Source organism: Danio rerio, chromosome 5 (genome assembly GCF_052040795.2).
Source record: "Danio rerio strain M-AB ecotype USA chromosome 5, GRCz13ab, whole genome shotgun sequence".
Taxonomy (NCBI): Eukaryota; Metazoa; Chordata; class Actinopteri; order Cypriniformes; family Danionidae; genus Danio; species Danio rerio.
Window position 1 is genome coordinate 1,626,725 of NC_141025.1, and position 15,186 is coordinate 1,641,910.

General features: G+C 37.9%; 1 protein-coding gene across 16 annotated transcripts in view; it reads right to left on the reverse strand.

Annotated features, from left to right (window-relative positions):
- Positions 1–15,186, reverse strand: part of ciz1a (cdkn1a interacting zinc finger protein 1a) — a 33,160-nt gene that overhangs the window by 12,867 nt on the left and 5,107 nt on the right. For 4 of the 16 annotated variants that reach the window (XR_015489904.1, XR_015489902.1, XM_087251144.1 and 1 more), the window contains exons 4-10: positions 13,961–14,124; positions 10,934–11,180; positions 10,514–10,601; positions 9,506–9,573; positions 6,097–6,170; positions 2,100–2,291; positions 1,428–1,561 (exon numbers count right to left, since the gene is read on the reverse strand). Coding sequence is in view for 8 of the 16 variants with exons in the window: in XM_087251144.1 (XP_087107270.1) it covers positions 1,428–1,561; positions 2,100–2,291; positions 6,097–6,170; positions 9,506–9,573; positions 10,514–10,601; positions 10,934–11,180; positions 13,961–14,124 (967 nt within the window). In the remaining 8 variants the exon portion in view is untranslated. 16 annotated transcript variants of the gene reach the window in all.

The window sequence follows — 15,186 nt, forward strand, 5'->3', positions numbered from 1 at the left end:
CGCTTTTGGTGCGCACTCGAGTACGATTGCTGCATTCTCACCTGCCCAAACCAACCGCACCTAAAGGGGAAACGAACTCTAGTAGGATTCAATCCAACTAAATAAGGCAGGTGTGAAAACACCCTAAATGTCCTCTCACTGCATTATTTGAGCAAATTTAACTTTTCAGTTTTTCTTACTTGGTTCTTGTCTTGCTTGTCCAAATATCTAAACATTCTTAAAGCATTTTGTCTTGACAAGCAAAAAAAAAAACGGTTTTCAGAAATAATGTGTCAAAATTAAGTGAGTTTTTCCTTAAAGAGCTTCATGTAGTGTGTAATACAGATCTAAGTGAAGGGAAATATCCAGCTAAGGCTTAAATCTGAAAGCGGACAGTTTTTAAAACTATTGATTCATCTAAAAAAAGAGTCGACTCACAGTGGTTAGAATGAATCGTCTTCATAACGAGTCTTTAGCCGTTTCGGCGTGACGTGACTACGAAACATAGTTGTTATAGGCACAAACCTGGGAAAATTTAAACCTGCGCCCCGCCCACTAACACAGACAAACAGATCCTGAAGTCACGAGTCAAGAAGACGCTGTGCTCACCTGGATATTACTGGAAGTGTGAGGGGAAATAAGTGATTCAGCAGTCTACACGCTTACAGCTTTCATTCGTTTGTTAAAGGAAGGATCAGAAAAGACTGGTGTATGAGACCTGTGAGAATGGAGAGACAATACAGCAGGGGTGCGTGCAAAATAAGGCCAGTTTATTAGGCACAAAGGCAGCCTGCTACACGCTGGTGAGCACTACAACCCCCTGGCTGGGGATGGGATCTTTGGGCAAAGCAGAGTACAGGTAAGCCCTGAGAACATATAACACTTCATGCAAGAGGTGCCGCAGCAATAACTGCAAATAGAAATGATCTAAGTCACAGCTGAGAAGGGAGAAAAGCTCGGTCACGGAAATCACGCTCAGTAAATGATGTGCACGCTATCGGTTTCATTTTTTACTGCTAAGTACCGTTCATACATCCCGTGCGGGGGGGTTATGACGATCACAGGGTTAATGCGTGGGCTTGACAAACCGCGCTGGGCATTTGTCTCGGCTGGGCATTTGTCTAGCGCTGAACGCTGTCGACCAATCGCAACAGGCTGTCATCGGTCCAATCAGCGCAGATTAGCTTATAAGACCATGAAAGTGTTTTTTGACCATGCATGCATATCAGTATAATGTTGGAGACCCATATAACCGAAATATGACCCTTTTCATGTATAACATAAGCAAAATAAAGAGCCAATGGGGGGAGCTAAATAATGTTAGTTCAAAGCTAAAACCCAATTATTAAGCTCACCCCATTGGGAGGATTGTTTTGCTTGCACGCATTTAACCTTTCACCATGCCACTGCTTCCGTAAATCATATTTGAGAAAGAACTAAAGTCTGACCCGTCTTTGCGAGCTGCTCCCTGCAGTGACTCCTGGACGCGCGGCAGTAATGTGACCAGACAGGCGTTACTCATGTGCTGGATCTCCATCATCTTCTGCTGGTGCGTCAGTCCGTTCATATGGCTCTGGAAATTCTGCGCACACAACATATCAGGTATCATGGATCATATATACTAACTTATCATATCATGCATCATATATCATGAATAAAACATTGTATATTATATCATTTCATATCATATATATATATAAAACATTATAACTCGTATAATATAGCATATGATACATCACACATTGTTTTACTCTCTGTTATCAGCACTTTGGTCGACTGTGTTGTTTTAAAGTGCTTTATAAATAAAATTTGAATTGAATCATATGCATTATATTACATCATACATTTCATATCATATATTACATCATATTTCAAATCATATATAATATTGTATTGTATCATACGCTATATGTATACATTATATCAAGTACCACATCATATAAATCATTAATAGCATATCATATATAATGTATCATATCATATATCATAACTATATTATTGTATATCATGGTATTTTATTTTAAATGGCCATACAGTTTTATGAACACATCCCCTAGTTCACGTCTGCCGATCAACAGCGGCAGCAAAGGTGATCAGGGAACAGTTGAGTGTAATGGTACCTGCTGGTTATGGCAGGTGATGTTGCAGATATAGCAGAAGAAGCTGCTGGAGGATTCTGCTGCTGCCGCCGTGTCTGTGAGCTGGTGCTGGACTGGAGCCGCTTCCGGCTGCTTTACTGCAGACACTGAATCAGAGCTGCCGGCATCTGCTGGAGCTCCACTGATCGGCTGATCCACATCTGCAGCATCAGTCTGCTGAGCAAACACACACACACTTTCACATTATCTGAGGGGAACACTGTGCTGCTATTTGTTTAGTTTTTTTATGTATTTATATATATATATATATGAATTCTGTGAATTTATTCAGGAATTTTTCACACTATCTCTGATCAGTGGCGCAACAAGGGGGTATGCAGTATATGTGGCGCATAGGGGCGCCACACATGGGGGGGGCGCCGTTGTGCCAAAACTATTTTTTAAATTATCCTTATTAAAAGTTTCAAATAATAAAAATAAAAAATATGTTTTGTTAAAAAAACATTATTTTGCATTTTAAACGAATATAATATTGTTATTGTTTAATTCAAAATCATTTAACACAATAACATGCAGTCCCACAGCCTAGTGTTCATGTAGATGTAACTGTTTAGATTTGTTTTTATTTTTATCAAAATAAACTGTCAAATCATACATAATGTCAAAAGTTATAAGATTAATCTGAAAATTTGTCTTCATTTATTATTAATTAATTAATATAAAATAAGAGGGATCACACAAAATTTGAACCCGCATACCCCTCAGTAAATGTGTAGTTGCGCCCCTGTCTCTGATAATACTTGTTCTTGTGAAGTAAGTCTTATTTGTTTTATTTTGGCTAGAATAAAAGCAGTTTTTAATAGTTTTAAAGCCATTTTAAGGTTGATGGCTGATAAACTTCACGATGCTGAGCTGCCATCGCGATCCATCTCTCCGCCCCACATTTATATTGATATATAACTTATTATTTGCATGTCATCTAAATAGCAATAACGGTCTTTTCATGAGCTGTGTTACATTTTACATATAGCTGCCGCTTGCAGGGCTGACAGCATGGTGAGGATTAATTTAAGGATTATACAGCACCTCTCACGCTTAAAATGTGTAGATTCAGTGGCAAACGCTGTTCCCTGCAAACCCCGTCCCACAGACTTTACACTGAATGGCTTTAGTCATTTTTATAGCGGACTTTAAACACTGGAAGTCTTCTATCCACTCTTGGAAAAGTGTAAACGGTGGATTAACATTCAGCACATGATCACTAATAAGATGTGCCATTATTAGTAACTGTAGGTGGTTTCTAAAACTAAATCTGCCAGTGTTATTTTCAGTCTCTCATCTTCAGCGCTTCACATTTTCACAGTTGTAGCTCCTATAATCTGAAGGCATTGACTGAGTGATTGACAGCTGATATTAACCAATCCGTTTGCGTTCAGTTCTAGAGCAGTGAGCCAATAAGAAGAACTCAAAGGCGGGGCAAGCATTGCAGGCTTTTTTTTTACTTCAGCAAGTTCACATAACAACTGTTTTAATCTGTTGCTGTTTGGCGTTTTTAGGTGCAAAGATTAATTCTGTAAAATGTCTCCTAAATCCGCGCGTGTGATTTTTGCAGTGAAAACAGTGAAAATGTATGCACTAGCACAAATGCTTCCTAATATATTATAGGGTGGCATAGATAAAATTTTGGGTGCATATGTGACCAAAATGGTCGAGCCCTAGCATCTTTACTTGCTATTATTTCCTCATAATAATAATAATAAAATAATGAAGTTATCATCAATCACAATACAAATTACAGTGAACTCCAAACAAACTCTCGTCTCCTCCACCAGCTGTGGGAAAAGCCATTATAATGACACAGATCACTGCCTATTCATGCCAGAGTCCCACGGAGAAAAGTGATTGACTGGTGGTCATTTGTGTATAAATGTATTTATTCACGGTGTGGTTATGGGTAAAGCAAAGACCATGTGGGTCAGGTAGTGAAAACGGTAGGCTACAATTAATTAATTCGTTCTGAATTAATTGATATTTAACAACCACCCACACCCTACGAGGACGATGGCATCGTCCATTGTGATATTTCACATTAGACATCATACAATGCCAAATTGGTCAACATCGCCCAACCCTAATACATACATACATATAGTTCATACATATATATACATACATACATATTCATATAGTTGACCTTACAAGTCAAGCTGAGAGATAAATAAAGGTCTGCTTACACAATATAGAGGCATAAACACAAGACATGTCTACCAATGTTTCTAATGGTTCTGAATATGGAGACATACAGCTTTGTTTAAGTGTTCTGCATTTTATTTTAATTATTAAACAAAACTACAAAAAAAAGCTTATTTTTTGTCTCGTTTCCAGTCTAATAACTTTTAGAATAATTGTTTTTTCTAGATGTGATGTGGTGTTATACTCTAATTAATGTAAATCCTTTACAGTTTTGAATGATGTCTTGCACGTATCTGCACAACAAAAACATATGCTTTGCTAAAGGCTGATTTATACTTCTGCGTCAAACACCGGCGTATGCTACGGCGCTGACGCATAGCCCTTCGCCGTGGCCATCGGCGTCACTGACGTGCACCTCTCAAAAAATGTAACTACACGTCGCAACGACGCGTAGCGTAAGCTCTGTGATTGGTCAGCTTGGTAGCGCTGACGAGTCTGGGCGGGACCGAGAGCCGCGCGAATGGCGCGAGCGATTATTTACAAGTGTGGAGTCCTGTGAAGGAGCTCCGGATGGAAAGTTTTGTTTTGTGTTTACCTCATAGTTAAAGTTGTTGCACGTCCGCCGGTTCCTGCCTCAAAATGAGCGAGTTTGAGCCACTTGTACATCCCGGAAGTGTTCAGGAAAAGCAAAACAGCGAAGAAACTCGACACAGAGGAACATTTACACCTCACTGCCAACTAGCGTTTCGGAAGTGTTAATGCAGACCAACAGAGACAGCGCGCAGAAGTATATATGCACGGCTATGCGCGTTGCCTGCGCCGTGAGTTACGCCGGTCACCTGACGCAGAAGTATAATCAGGCTTTAGCCTATAACAGTAATCATGGATCCGCCTGCATATGAAATAGTTTTAATGGCAAATAAGATATATAGCTTACGCTTCTGTAAATAATAATATTTTAAAATCTGTGTATCTGATGTCAACGCAAGTGAGTGTAACACAGTTAAATTTGCATATACAGTTGAAGTCAGAATTATTCGCCCCCCTTGTTCAAATATTTCCCAGATGATGTTGAACAGATTCAGGAAATTTTCACAGTGTTTCCTCTAATATTTTTTCTTCTGGAGAAATTCTTATTTGTTTTATTTCGGCTAGAGTAAAAGCTGTTTTACATTTTTTAAACCCATTTTAAGGTCAATATTATTAGCCCCCTTAAGCTATATTTTTTTTCAGACAAACCATTGTTATACAGTAACTTGAATTACCCTAACCCAGGAGCGTAGCGGACATTTTAAAAGTGTGTGTGGGGGGCAGCTGAATAAGATCCACTCATAAGTTTTACACTCATTTTATTATTAATCACTCGTTTCTCAATGGTCTGTCTCTAAACGTGAGGGGGACGTATTCCCCTGGTTGCTAAGCCCCTGCTTTAACCTGGCTAGTTAACCTAAATAACCTAGTTAAGCATTTAAATGTCCCTTTAAGCTGTATAGAAGTGTCTTGAAAAACATCTAGTAAAATTTTATTTGCTGTTATCATGGTAAAGATAAAATAAATCAGTGATTAGACATGAGTTATTAAAATGATTGTGCTTAAAAATGTGTTAAAATAATCTGCTCTCCGTTAAACAGAAATTAGGGAAAAAAATAAACAGGGGGTGAATAATTCTGACTTCAACTCTAGGATTTGAAGGTCGGAATCATATGTGATTAGCGGAGATGCATTCACGTGCTCAAATGTAAATGTTTTCATAAATCAGATCGGGAAAAAAAGGCATGAAGGGATCAGGTGTAACCAGGCCTATAGAAAAGAGGCAGAAACCAACCTTGTCCGCTTGACACTGTTCTTCTGCTTCAGTGGCCGGTGGTTCATTTACAACACTTTCCTCTGGTAGAGAATCTGAAACACAGCACACACAGACAGACAAGTTCACCGAGCAGCATTGAATAAACGACTTCAAAAAAGTAATTAATAACTAATTACATCATTAACCTAGTTTTTCAAGTACATTTTTAATTAATTGGTCTGAAACGTAACTCAAATACTCAATACATATTTTAATTACTTGACTTGAACACCCATAAATTCCAAGGCATTGACAATACCAATTGAATTCTTAAAATGCGAGTCGGTGGCTGGCAACTTTAAAAAGGAAACTACTGGCGGGAAAGAGTTAATGGATAAATAAGCTCAGTAGTTAGTAATTGTATTTTGAGTAACACATTATTTATAGTTTACGTTTACTGTAATAACCAGAAATTGTATTTTAAATAACTCATTATTTTTAGTTTACGGCAATAACCTGAGAAATGTTTATTTTTGTTAAAGGGCCACGAAACCCCCCTGTTCCAGCAGAGTGTTTTCACACCTCTAGTTTGGAAAAACCCAGGAAAGTGGGCGTGTCCAGCTCTGTTTAGGGGGGAGTGTCGGGGAGGGAGAGAGGGAAGGTGCATAAAAATGGGAGTGTCTGTTTGGGAACGCGCTGATTTTCAGAGGCAAAACAAACACACAGACGCAGAGGAGAGCTGTGACTGTGTTTACATGGACATCAGTGATCAAATATTTTGCCGTATTATTAAATGGTGGACTTTAACTGCAGTTTTCACTGCTGGAACAGTGTAGTTTTAATGGAGTGCTTGATACCGAACGGCAAAAGGGAGAAAATAAAGCCTCTGCATTCCTCAGTAACTTAGATGCACTCGGTGGCATCAGAAAGCCATGTGTGAATAGACTATCCCGTCACCAAATGCAGTGAAAATCTTCCATGACGGTAATGTTTGATTGTGGTGTTTACATGTTTACACTCGGAGAGCAGCATTTACAGCAGATCTTTCAGCCCATAATACTGTAGTGATATTAACGAACTGTACACCGAGTAACTCAATCCTTTAGACTAAGGTCTGTCTTTAAACACTGAAAGAGTACACATATATGACTGTCAACAGCTCAAAACATGTGCTCTGGGGTCTGTTCTTCGTAGCGCGCTTGAATGATCTAAGATGATTTGGCAGATCCTGGATCTTTTAATCTTGATAACTGATCTCTGGCTAATTTGGTTCTTCAAACAACTTCGCGAATCAGATTAGAATGTCTGGATGAACTGATCTGAGATCGCAGTGTGTGTTGTGAAGGACAGATCTATCGATTCTCGAAATCATGAGCAGCAATGCAACGATTGGCTGACGGCACATCAGCGTAATGACATCATCTGATTAATATTCAATTATCCATGTGAGCAAAATTACATCAAATTAGCAGTAAACGGCTTGTTAAATATGACACGCAACAACTTTACACCCTGTTGTGGGCTGCATGCTTGGCCCTTTCATGTGTCAAGAGCAGTTTATTTAGTTTCACAGTTAGAGCGGATTTTCCTTATTATAGTAGCCATAGTAGTATTATAGTAGACGTTTTTTTAATCGGTGTAAAGAATAACTGGATGTTTACAAAAGCATATTGATATTGGTAAAGGCGTCAGCAACTTTTATGAAGCATCAAATCACCGTCATATTAACTGTCAAATCATGTTTATCACTGCATATCTATTATTGCTTTTAAAAAGTCACTTATTGTTTCTATTATCATACACAAATTGTACTAAAGCGATCTAAAAAGTAGGTATCAATAAGTTTTCTCTTTGCACCACCAGGCGGCAGTCTTTCTACTTTCATTTCGGCGGTGCAGTTTGCATAAGTTTTATTAATATATAACTTTATTTTATTAATAACTATAACTGTATATAGTTTTAAAAAATAGTATTTTCCTAAGTGTATATAACTACTACTGTTAGACATACTTTCAGTATTATCTTTGCTTGAACTGAGCCGATGTAATCCTGTTTATATGAATTAAACCTGCTTCCGACCAGGCTTGAGCTAGCAGAACTATTGCTATGACAACAACTCTCAGATCAGCTTTGAAGAACGAAACGATCCTGGATCATGTCAAATCTTCAATAACCAAATCCAGCTGAGTAATCCACGTACGAAGAACAGACCCCTGGGGCCTCATGTACGAAGACTTGCGTGGAAATCATACTAAAACATTGCGTACGCATAAAGCTGTAAATGTGCGTACGCAGAAAAAATTTCAGATGTATGAAACACTGCGTACGCCGAATCTCACGCATATTCTTTTGTACATCCGAATGAACGTGAAACTGAGCGCAACATGCACGAGCGCAAAACTCCTCCCTGCCTCCTCCCCCGTATGAATATGCTAATGACTATGCTAATGGCAAAACCCAACGAAAAAGCAATGTCAAAAGCAAGCAAAAAGAGAAACTTTGAACAGAATGTGAACTGGAGGTGCTTTCGGAGGTAGACCGGAGAAAAGCGGTGTTATTTGCAAGTTTGTTCTCCGGAATTAACAACAAAAGAAAAAAATAGAGTGGGAGAGTTTAGCTGATGCGGTTAACACAGTTGGGTCTGAGTACTGCACTGCGTGCTTTGAAAAAAAGAAATAGTGTGGTTTATATCTTTAAACTGTTGCGGTACCCTTAGCAGTCTCAGTGGCGCACCTCATAAGACACATGTGATCATATACTGACACATTCGAGCATGAACTCGACTCGAATCCAGCGTCTGATGAACTCTTTCTTGTTTTTCCCCCCGCTACATATCAGATTTTGCCAACTATTTATCACAAGAAAGACAAGTAGGAATCATCAATAAGTTAATATCAATAAGCATCATATTTTATTTGCACATTTATTGAATGGAAATGTTTCTGATTCACGCATGCAAATTCATCTTCAGATAGTGTCTTTAAAGCAATGTGCGTGCAGTAGATCGCTCAGATTACATTGGGTAAACAGGCGACTGCTGCAAATTGTGCTTTAATGTTTAGCTGGTCAAATGTATGGTATGGAAACCTTATATACCTACTGAACCCGTCTCATACAGCTGCCATTGCAAGGCTCAGACACTTTGTAGAGAGGAATTTAACACAACTGCCTCTAGGAGTCGCCAATGGAAATAAAACAGACACGCACAAAAAATGTGCGTACGCCAGCCAGAAAGCTGCCGTGAAGCTGCGCACATTCCCACGTTCAGTTCATCGTTAGTAAATCCAAACGTGAGCGATTATGAGCGTGAAACCTGGCGTACGCAAAGTTTTTGTGCGTACGCAGCGTTGATACATGAGGCCCCTGGTGTTTCGTAACCCTTTAAATAAATGCTGAAAATATTCGTCTAGCTGAACAGTTTCCACACACAGCTGAAAATCCTCCATACCTCCAGCATCTGCAGGGCTCTTACATTCAGTGTTTTCAGCTGAATCTTTCTCCAAAGGCTCCTCTGACCTAAACAAAGCATATGAATATCTCACTCAAATGTATACGAACTAGGGATGCACTGACATGTAATTTTTGACTGATACTGATAACTCTAGATTTGGAGACGATATATATATATATATATTAGCCGATAAATCTAAATCTAAATTTTTCAACAACTGATATTTTCAAACCTTAACTTTAAAAAAGCTCTGATCTGATCTTTAATAATAAACTAGGATTTTCTATGGTCCACTTTCTTTTATATAAATAAAATCAACTGAATGACCAAAAATGCATAAATAAAGAAAACAAGTGACTGAACACTTCATAATTAAATAATTAAAAGTAGCACACAAAAGGTGTGTGAAAGGGTGTAACCAGCAAAAATAACAAATAATTGTGTTGTTTTGTTTGTATCAGACTGATAATGATAGCATTAAAAGTAAATTAGCATTCCTCAGCCGATATTGATATGGTTTGCCGATTTATATAATGCAACACAAACATATACAGAACACATCAAACACATCAAAAGAATAAAAAAAGTGTGTGATGTGGTTCAATTGGCTAATATCAGTCTAAGATGTCAGCCTAATTTTGTTATGGAACCGATAAAAAATTAATATTAAAAATAGGATTTATTGGCTGATATTAATATGGGTGCTCATATATTGTGCATCACTAATATAATCACATACAGAACAAACCAAACAATGCACCAAATTACCAGCAAAATAATTTAAAAAGTGTGTCAAGTAGTTCAATTGGCTGTCTAATTTTGTTATCTGACTGATAATAATAACATTAAAAATAGCATTTATTGGCCAATATTAATACATTTGCTGATACATCGTGCATTACTAACATAAACACAGTAAACAAATCAATTTTACACCATCAGGTAGCTTTGAGATAGGAGTTAACTTCAGACTGTGAGTTCATGAATAGATGAAGTGTGACTGACTCTTGAGTTTTGTGTTTTTTGGCCGCGGGTTCATCGGGCTGCTCTGAAGACCCCTGAGATCCTGGATCGGCCACAGATATGGTTTCATCTGCTGATCGGATCAAAACAACCACATTTATTAACACATCACTAACAGCATGAGTGTATAACAGGGCTCATTATGCGATAGTTAAATCACAAATATTTTGCGATATTGACGGCGCTTTGTAGTAAATGTTGCTAATGTTAAAAATAAAACATAGATACAATCAAATCAGAAATTATACATATATAGTGTGATCATTATAGAAATAAATGATTTTAATAAAATAAAATCATTCTTAATAATAGCATTTCTCTCGGGAAATGTTGTATCGAATAAAATATCATCACTCAATAACACATTTTTATTTTTGCATGAGATATTTGAGCTTTATGTACCTCTGCTGCTGCTGCTTTTGGCTTCTGATTGGCCATTGCTGCTGCTAGCTACTGATTGGCCATTGCTGCTGCTATTAGCTGCTGATTGGCCATTGCTGCTGCTGCTTTTGGATGCTGATTGGCCGTTGCTGCTTCTGGCGGCTTCTGGTTGGCCGTTGCTGCTGCTGGCTGCTGAATGGCCGCTGCTGATGTTTGCTGATTTCTGCTCAATCTCCCTCTTCCTGTCCGGCTGAGGGGTCTGATAGTCCTGTGTGTGTGACGGAGAGCAAGAATATAAGACAGACATTTTAGATGCACAATTTAAACCAGCGTTTACCAAACTTGTTCCTGGAGGGCCGGTGTCCTGCAGATTTTACCTCCAACCCTTATCAAACACACCTGAACCAGCTTATCAAGGTCTTACTTGGTATACTTGAAACATCCAGGCAGGTGTGTTGACGCAAGTTGGAGCAAAACCCTGAAGGGACACTGGCCCTCCAGGACCAAGATTGGACACCCCTGATTTAAACAAATAAAAAGTTATAATTACAACAAATTATTCTAGAATTGTTTAAAGGGGGGGGAATGAAGCACTCAGTAAAGCTAACATTATTTTGTACATTAGTTTTCACTTCAATAAAAATGTATTTAACTCTATTAATGTAACCATTTAGCAGAGAATGGCATGTTTTACTATAGATTTCAGACCTAGGACGCCATCATCTCGGAATATCGCTGTGCCTGACGTCACAGGGTTGGTTCCGTTCCCTCAGCTGAACAGATACAGTGGAAGTAAAGGACCAATTTATTCAGTTTTTTCATGGCGATCTGCATCTGTATAATGTGATTATTATTAGCTGTATTATTTATTATGCAGATTTACATTTGCTTTATTAAACACAAGTGTAGATTTATCCAGCTGTGGGGTTTTGGAGACGTCTGCATCAGCATATGGGGCATAAGAGCAGGAAGTGTGTTTGAATATAACTCATTTTTCTGACCACACTTCATTGTTATTGTTCATTTATTCCTTTGCTGGAGATTAGAAATGAATTTAGAAATAGTTTTGACACAAATATTTGCGCTTAACAAAGGAAATTAAATATGTGGGCTAATGGATGTGTTCAGTGGAGTGAGTTTCCATGGTTTCCTCACTCCACCGAAGTAAAGAGAAAGTAAAGAGGCTGAATGGAGGTGGCTCGTTCTTTATCCTCGTGCTGCAGATGCTCTGCTTAACTGTTTTCTCGCTAGTGAAGCATTCAGTTTTTACACTTACAAAGTCCACCATCTAAATAGCAAATCTTCCATGGAGCCACGAAACTGACTCTAAAAGGGAATGTGAGATGAGACTCTGAATGGTTTAATGCAGGTTATGCTCAAAACACACCCAGAACTCATTAAGAAAATCAGCACAACCCTGTTAGACCATGCGCCAGGCGCAGAGCGGATTTATCCATCATTAAAATAGCAGAAGTGGATTCAGACACTCCCTTAATGCTTTTGCGCCATGCACTTTAGACTTTGCGCCAAGATCGTTATTTAGATCTTCATAATTGAATCACTGACTCATTCATTCAGAAACAGACTCATTCAAGAAGAAAAACAAACTCAAAAGGGATGTAAAATTTATCAAATTCATCATAACTAAACAACTATATCTGCTTTTATTCTAGCCGAAATAAAACAATACTTTCTCCAGAAGAACAAATATTTTAGGAAATACCGTGAAGATTTCCTGAATCTGTTCAACACCATTTGGGAAATATTTGGAAAAGAAAAACAAAATCACAGGAGGGCAAATCATTTTGACTTCAGCTGTATAACCCTAAGAGTGATTTCTGTATAAATGATAAAATGTCCAATCATATCAGCTGAGAAAACACAAATTTCAGTAATGTACAAATGGATATTCTTGGATATATTCTTGATTTAGGATTTTTTAGATACTTGGATTTGAAACAGGACAAAAACTTAAAAAGACATGCATTTTTTGCAGTGCATATTAATTAGTGAATCACTGAATCATTCATTTAAACAAATCTTCCATAAAACAATTCTGATGTTTGTGCAGACAATAATTGTATATCTAAAGAACAAAGTATGTGGGTGCGTCATAAAGGTTTCAACTAACTGTTTTTATTAAACAAAGTTTAACTTTACATTTTTAGTTAGGTTAATTGAAAAAGTTCATTCGATTCAACTAAAACATTTAGGGCAGCAAGAGTATTTTTACAGTGTGAATCATTTAATTAAACGTAGCAACAGATGAAAGACAGAGAATCTGTTATTTATATCTTGAACGAACATAGCTAGACAGGTTACAAACAAGTTAGCAAACATTTAAGAATGTGTAATCGTTGAAATACTGCTGCTATACGGGACAATTAAATTAGCAGCATGTGTTTAAGTTTAATATTTTGGGTTATACAGCTGAAGTCAAAATGATTTGCCCTCCTGTGATTTAGTTTTTCTTTTCCAAATATTTCCTAAATGATGTTGAACAGATTCAGGAAATGTTCACAGTATTTCCTATAATATTTTTTCTTCAGGAGAAAGTCTGATTTGTTCATTTCTGCAAGAATAAAAGCAGTGTTTAATTGTTTTAAAGCCATTTTAAGGTCAATATTATTCGCCCCTTCAGCAATATTAGTGTTGGATTGTCTCCAGAACAAACCACTGTTATACAATGACTTGCCTAATTACCCTAGCTTTACCCCAATTACCCTAGTGAAGCCTTTACATGTCACTTTAAGCTGAATGCTAGTGTCTTGAAGAATATCTAGTCTAATATTATGTGCTGTCATCATGACGAAGAGAAAATAAATCAGCTATTAGAGATGATTTAAACTATTAAAACTATAATGATTAGAAATGTGCTGGAAAAATCTGCAAATTCAGAAATTGGGAAACCAAATTCTGACATCAACAGTATATAATTTTTATTATCTGCCTAACTATTTTTCTGCTCTCCTTGTATTTTTTATGTAAAGCGCTTTGAGATTTAAGTTCAAAGGCGATATACGAAAATAAATGATTACTATTACTTACATTGGGGAAATAGCGAGCGTGCGGTGTGAAATGTCGAGGGAACCCCATGTGTGGTGTTTTGATGGCGACTCCCATTGGAACAGGACCCAGAAGAGACGCTCGAGACCCAGCAGCGAAGAACGGAGGAAACTGCTGACCTCCCATAGCGAAGCCACGCATGCTGCCTGCACACAGAGACATGCGGAGAAAAACAACAAAAGCATTAATCTGGTGACAGTTCTGTCTGGTTCTTGAATCTGATTGGCTGATAGCCATGTGAAATTTAGCAAATAACCCACCCTTCACCCTTGTGTACACTGAAAAAAATATTCAAAGATGATTCCTTGGATTAACTCATTTTTTTAAGTGGTTGTAATCAATTTATTTGGGCTGAATTTAAACAAACAAATTAAGTTGAACATTATTGAATTTAATTAGTTTGTTTAAATTCAACACAAATAAATAGTTTGCAACAGTTCTGCATGCAACACTTTTTTCAGTGTATTACTCCACCTACATACAGCAGGGGTGTCAAACTCAATTCCTGGAGGGCCGAAGCCCTGCACAGTTTAGTTCCAACACACTTACCTGTAGGTTTCAAACAAGCCTGAAAGACTCAAAGAGTTTGATCAGGTGTGCTTAATTAGGGTTGGAACTAAACTGTGCAGAGCTGCGGCCCTCCAGGAACTGAGTTTGACATCTGTGACATACAGCAACAAGCGGTGGACACTCTACATTTCGTTAAATATTGCAGCTGTAATATAATGTACTTTTAACTACATTAATAATAATGAACTTTTGAGGCTTTTTCAGTCGGGAATGCAGTTTATTTATAAGGATAGTGCCTATTTTAAACATTTATAATTTCTGAGGGACAGCGGGTCAGCTGCTATTAGCCTGTCATTGAGCAGACCAAAGAATGTTGACAATCCATCACAAGATGGTGACAGAGACCGCATAATTAGCCCTAAGACAGGGGTGTCCAAACTCACTCCCGGAGGGCTGGTGTCCTGCATAGTTTTGCTCCAACTTCCCTTAACACACCTGCCTGGAAGTTTCTAGTATACCTAAAAAGAGCTTGATTAGCTGCTTCAGGTGCGTTTAATTGGGGTTAGAACTAAAATATGCAGGACACCGGCCCTCCAGGACCGAGTTTGGACACCCCTGCCCTGAGAGAAAAACAATGTAATTTAAAACTACAGCTGATCAAATCATTATTAATCAGTGGATTCATTATTAATGGAGTT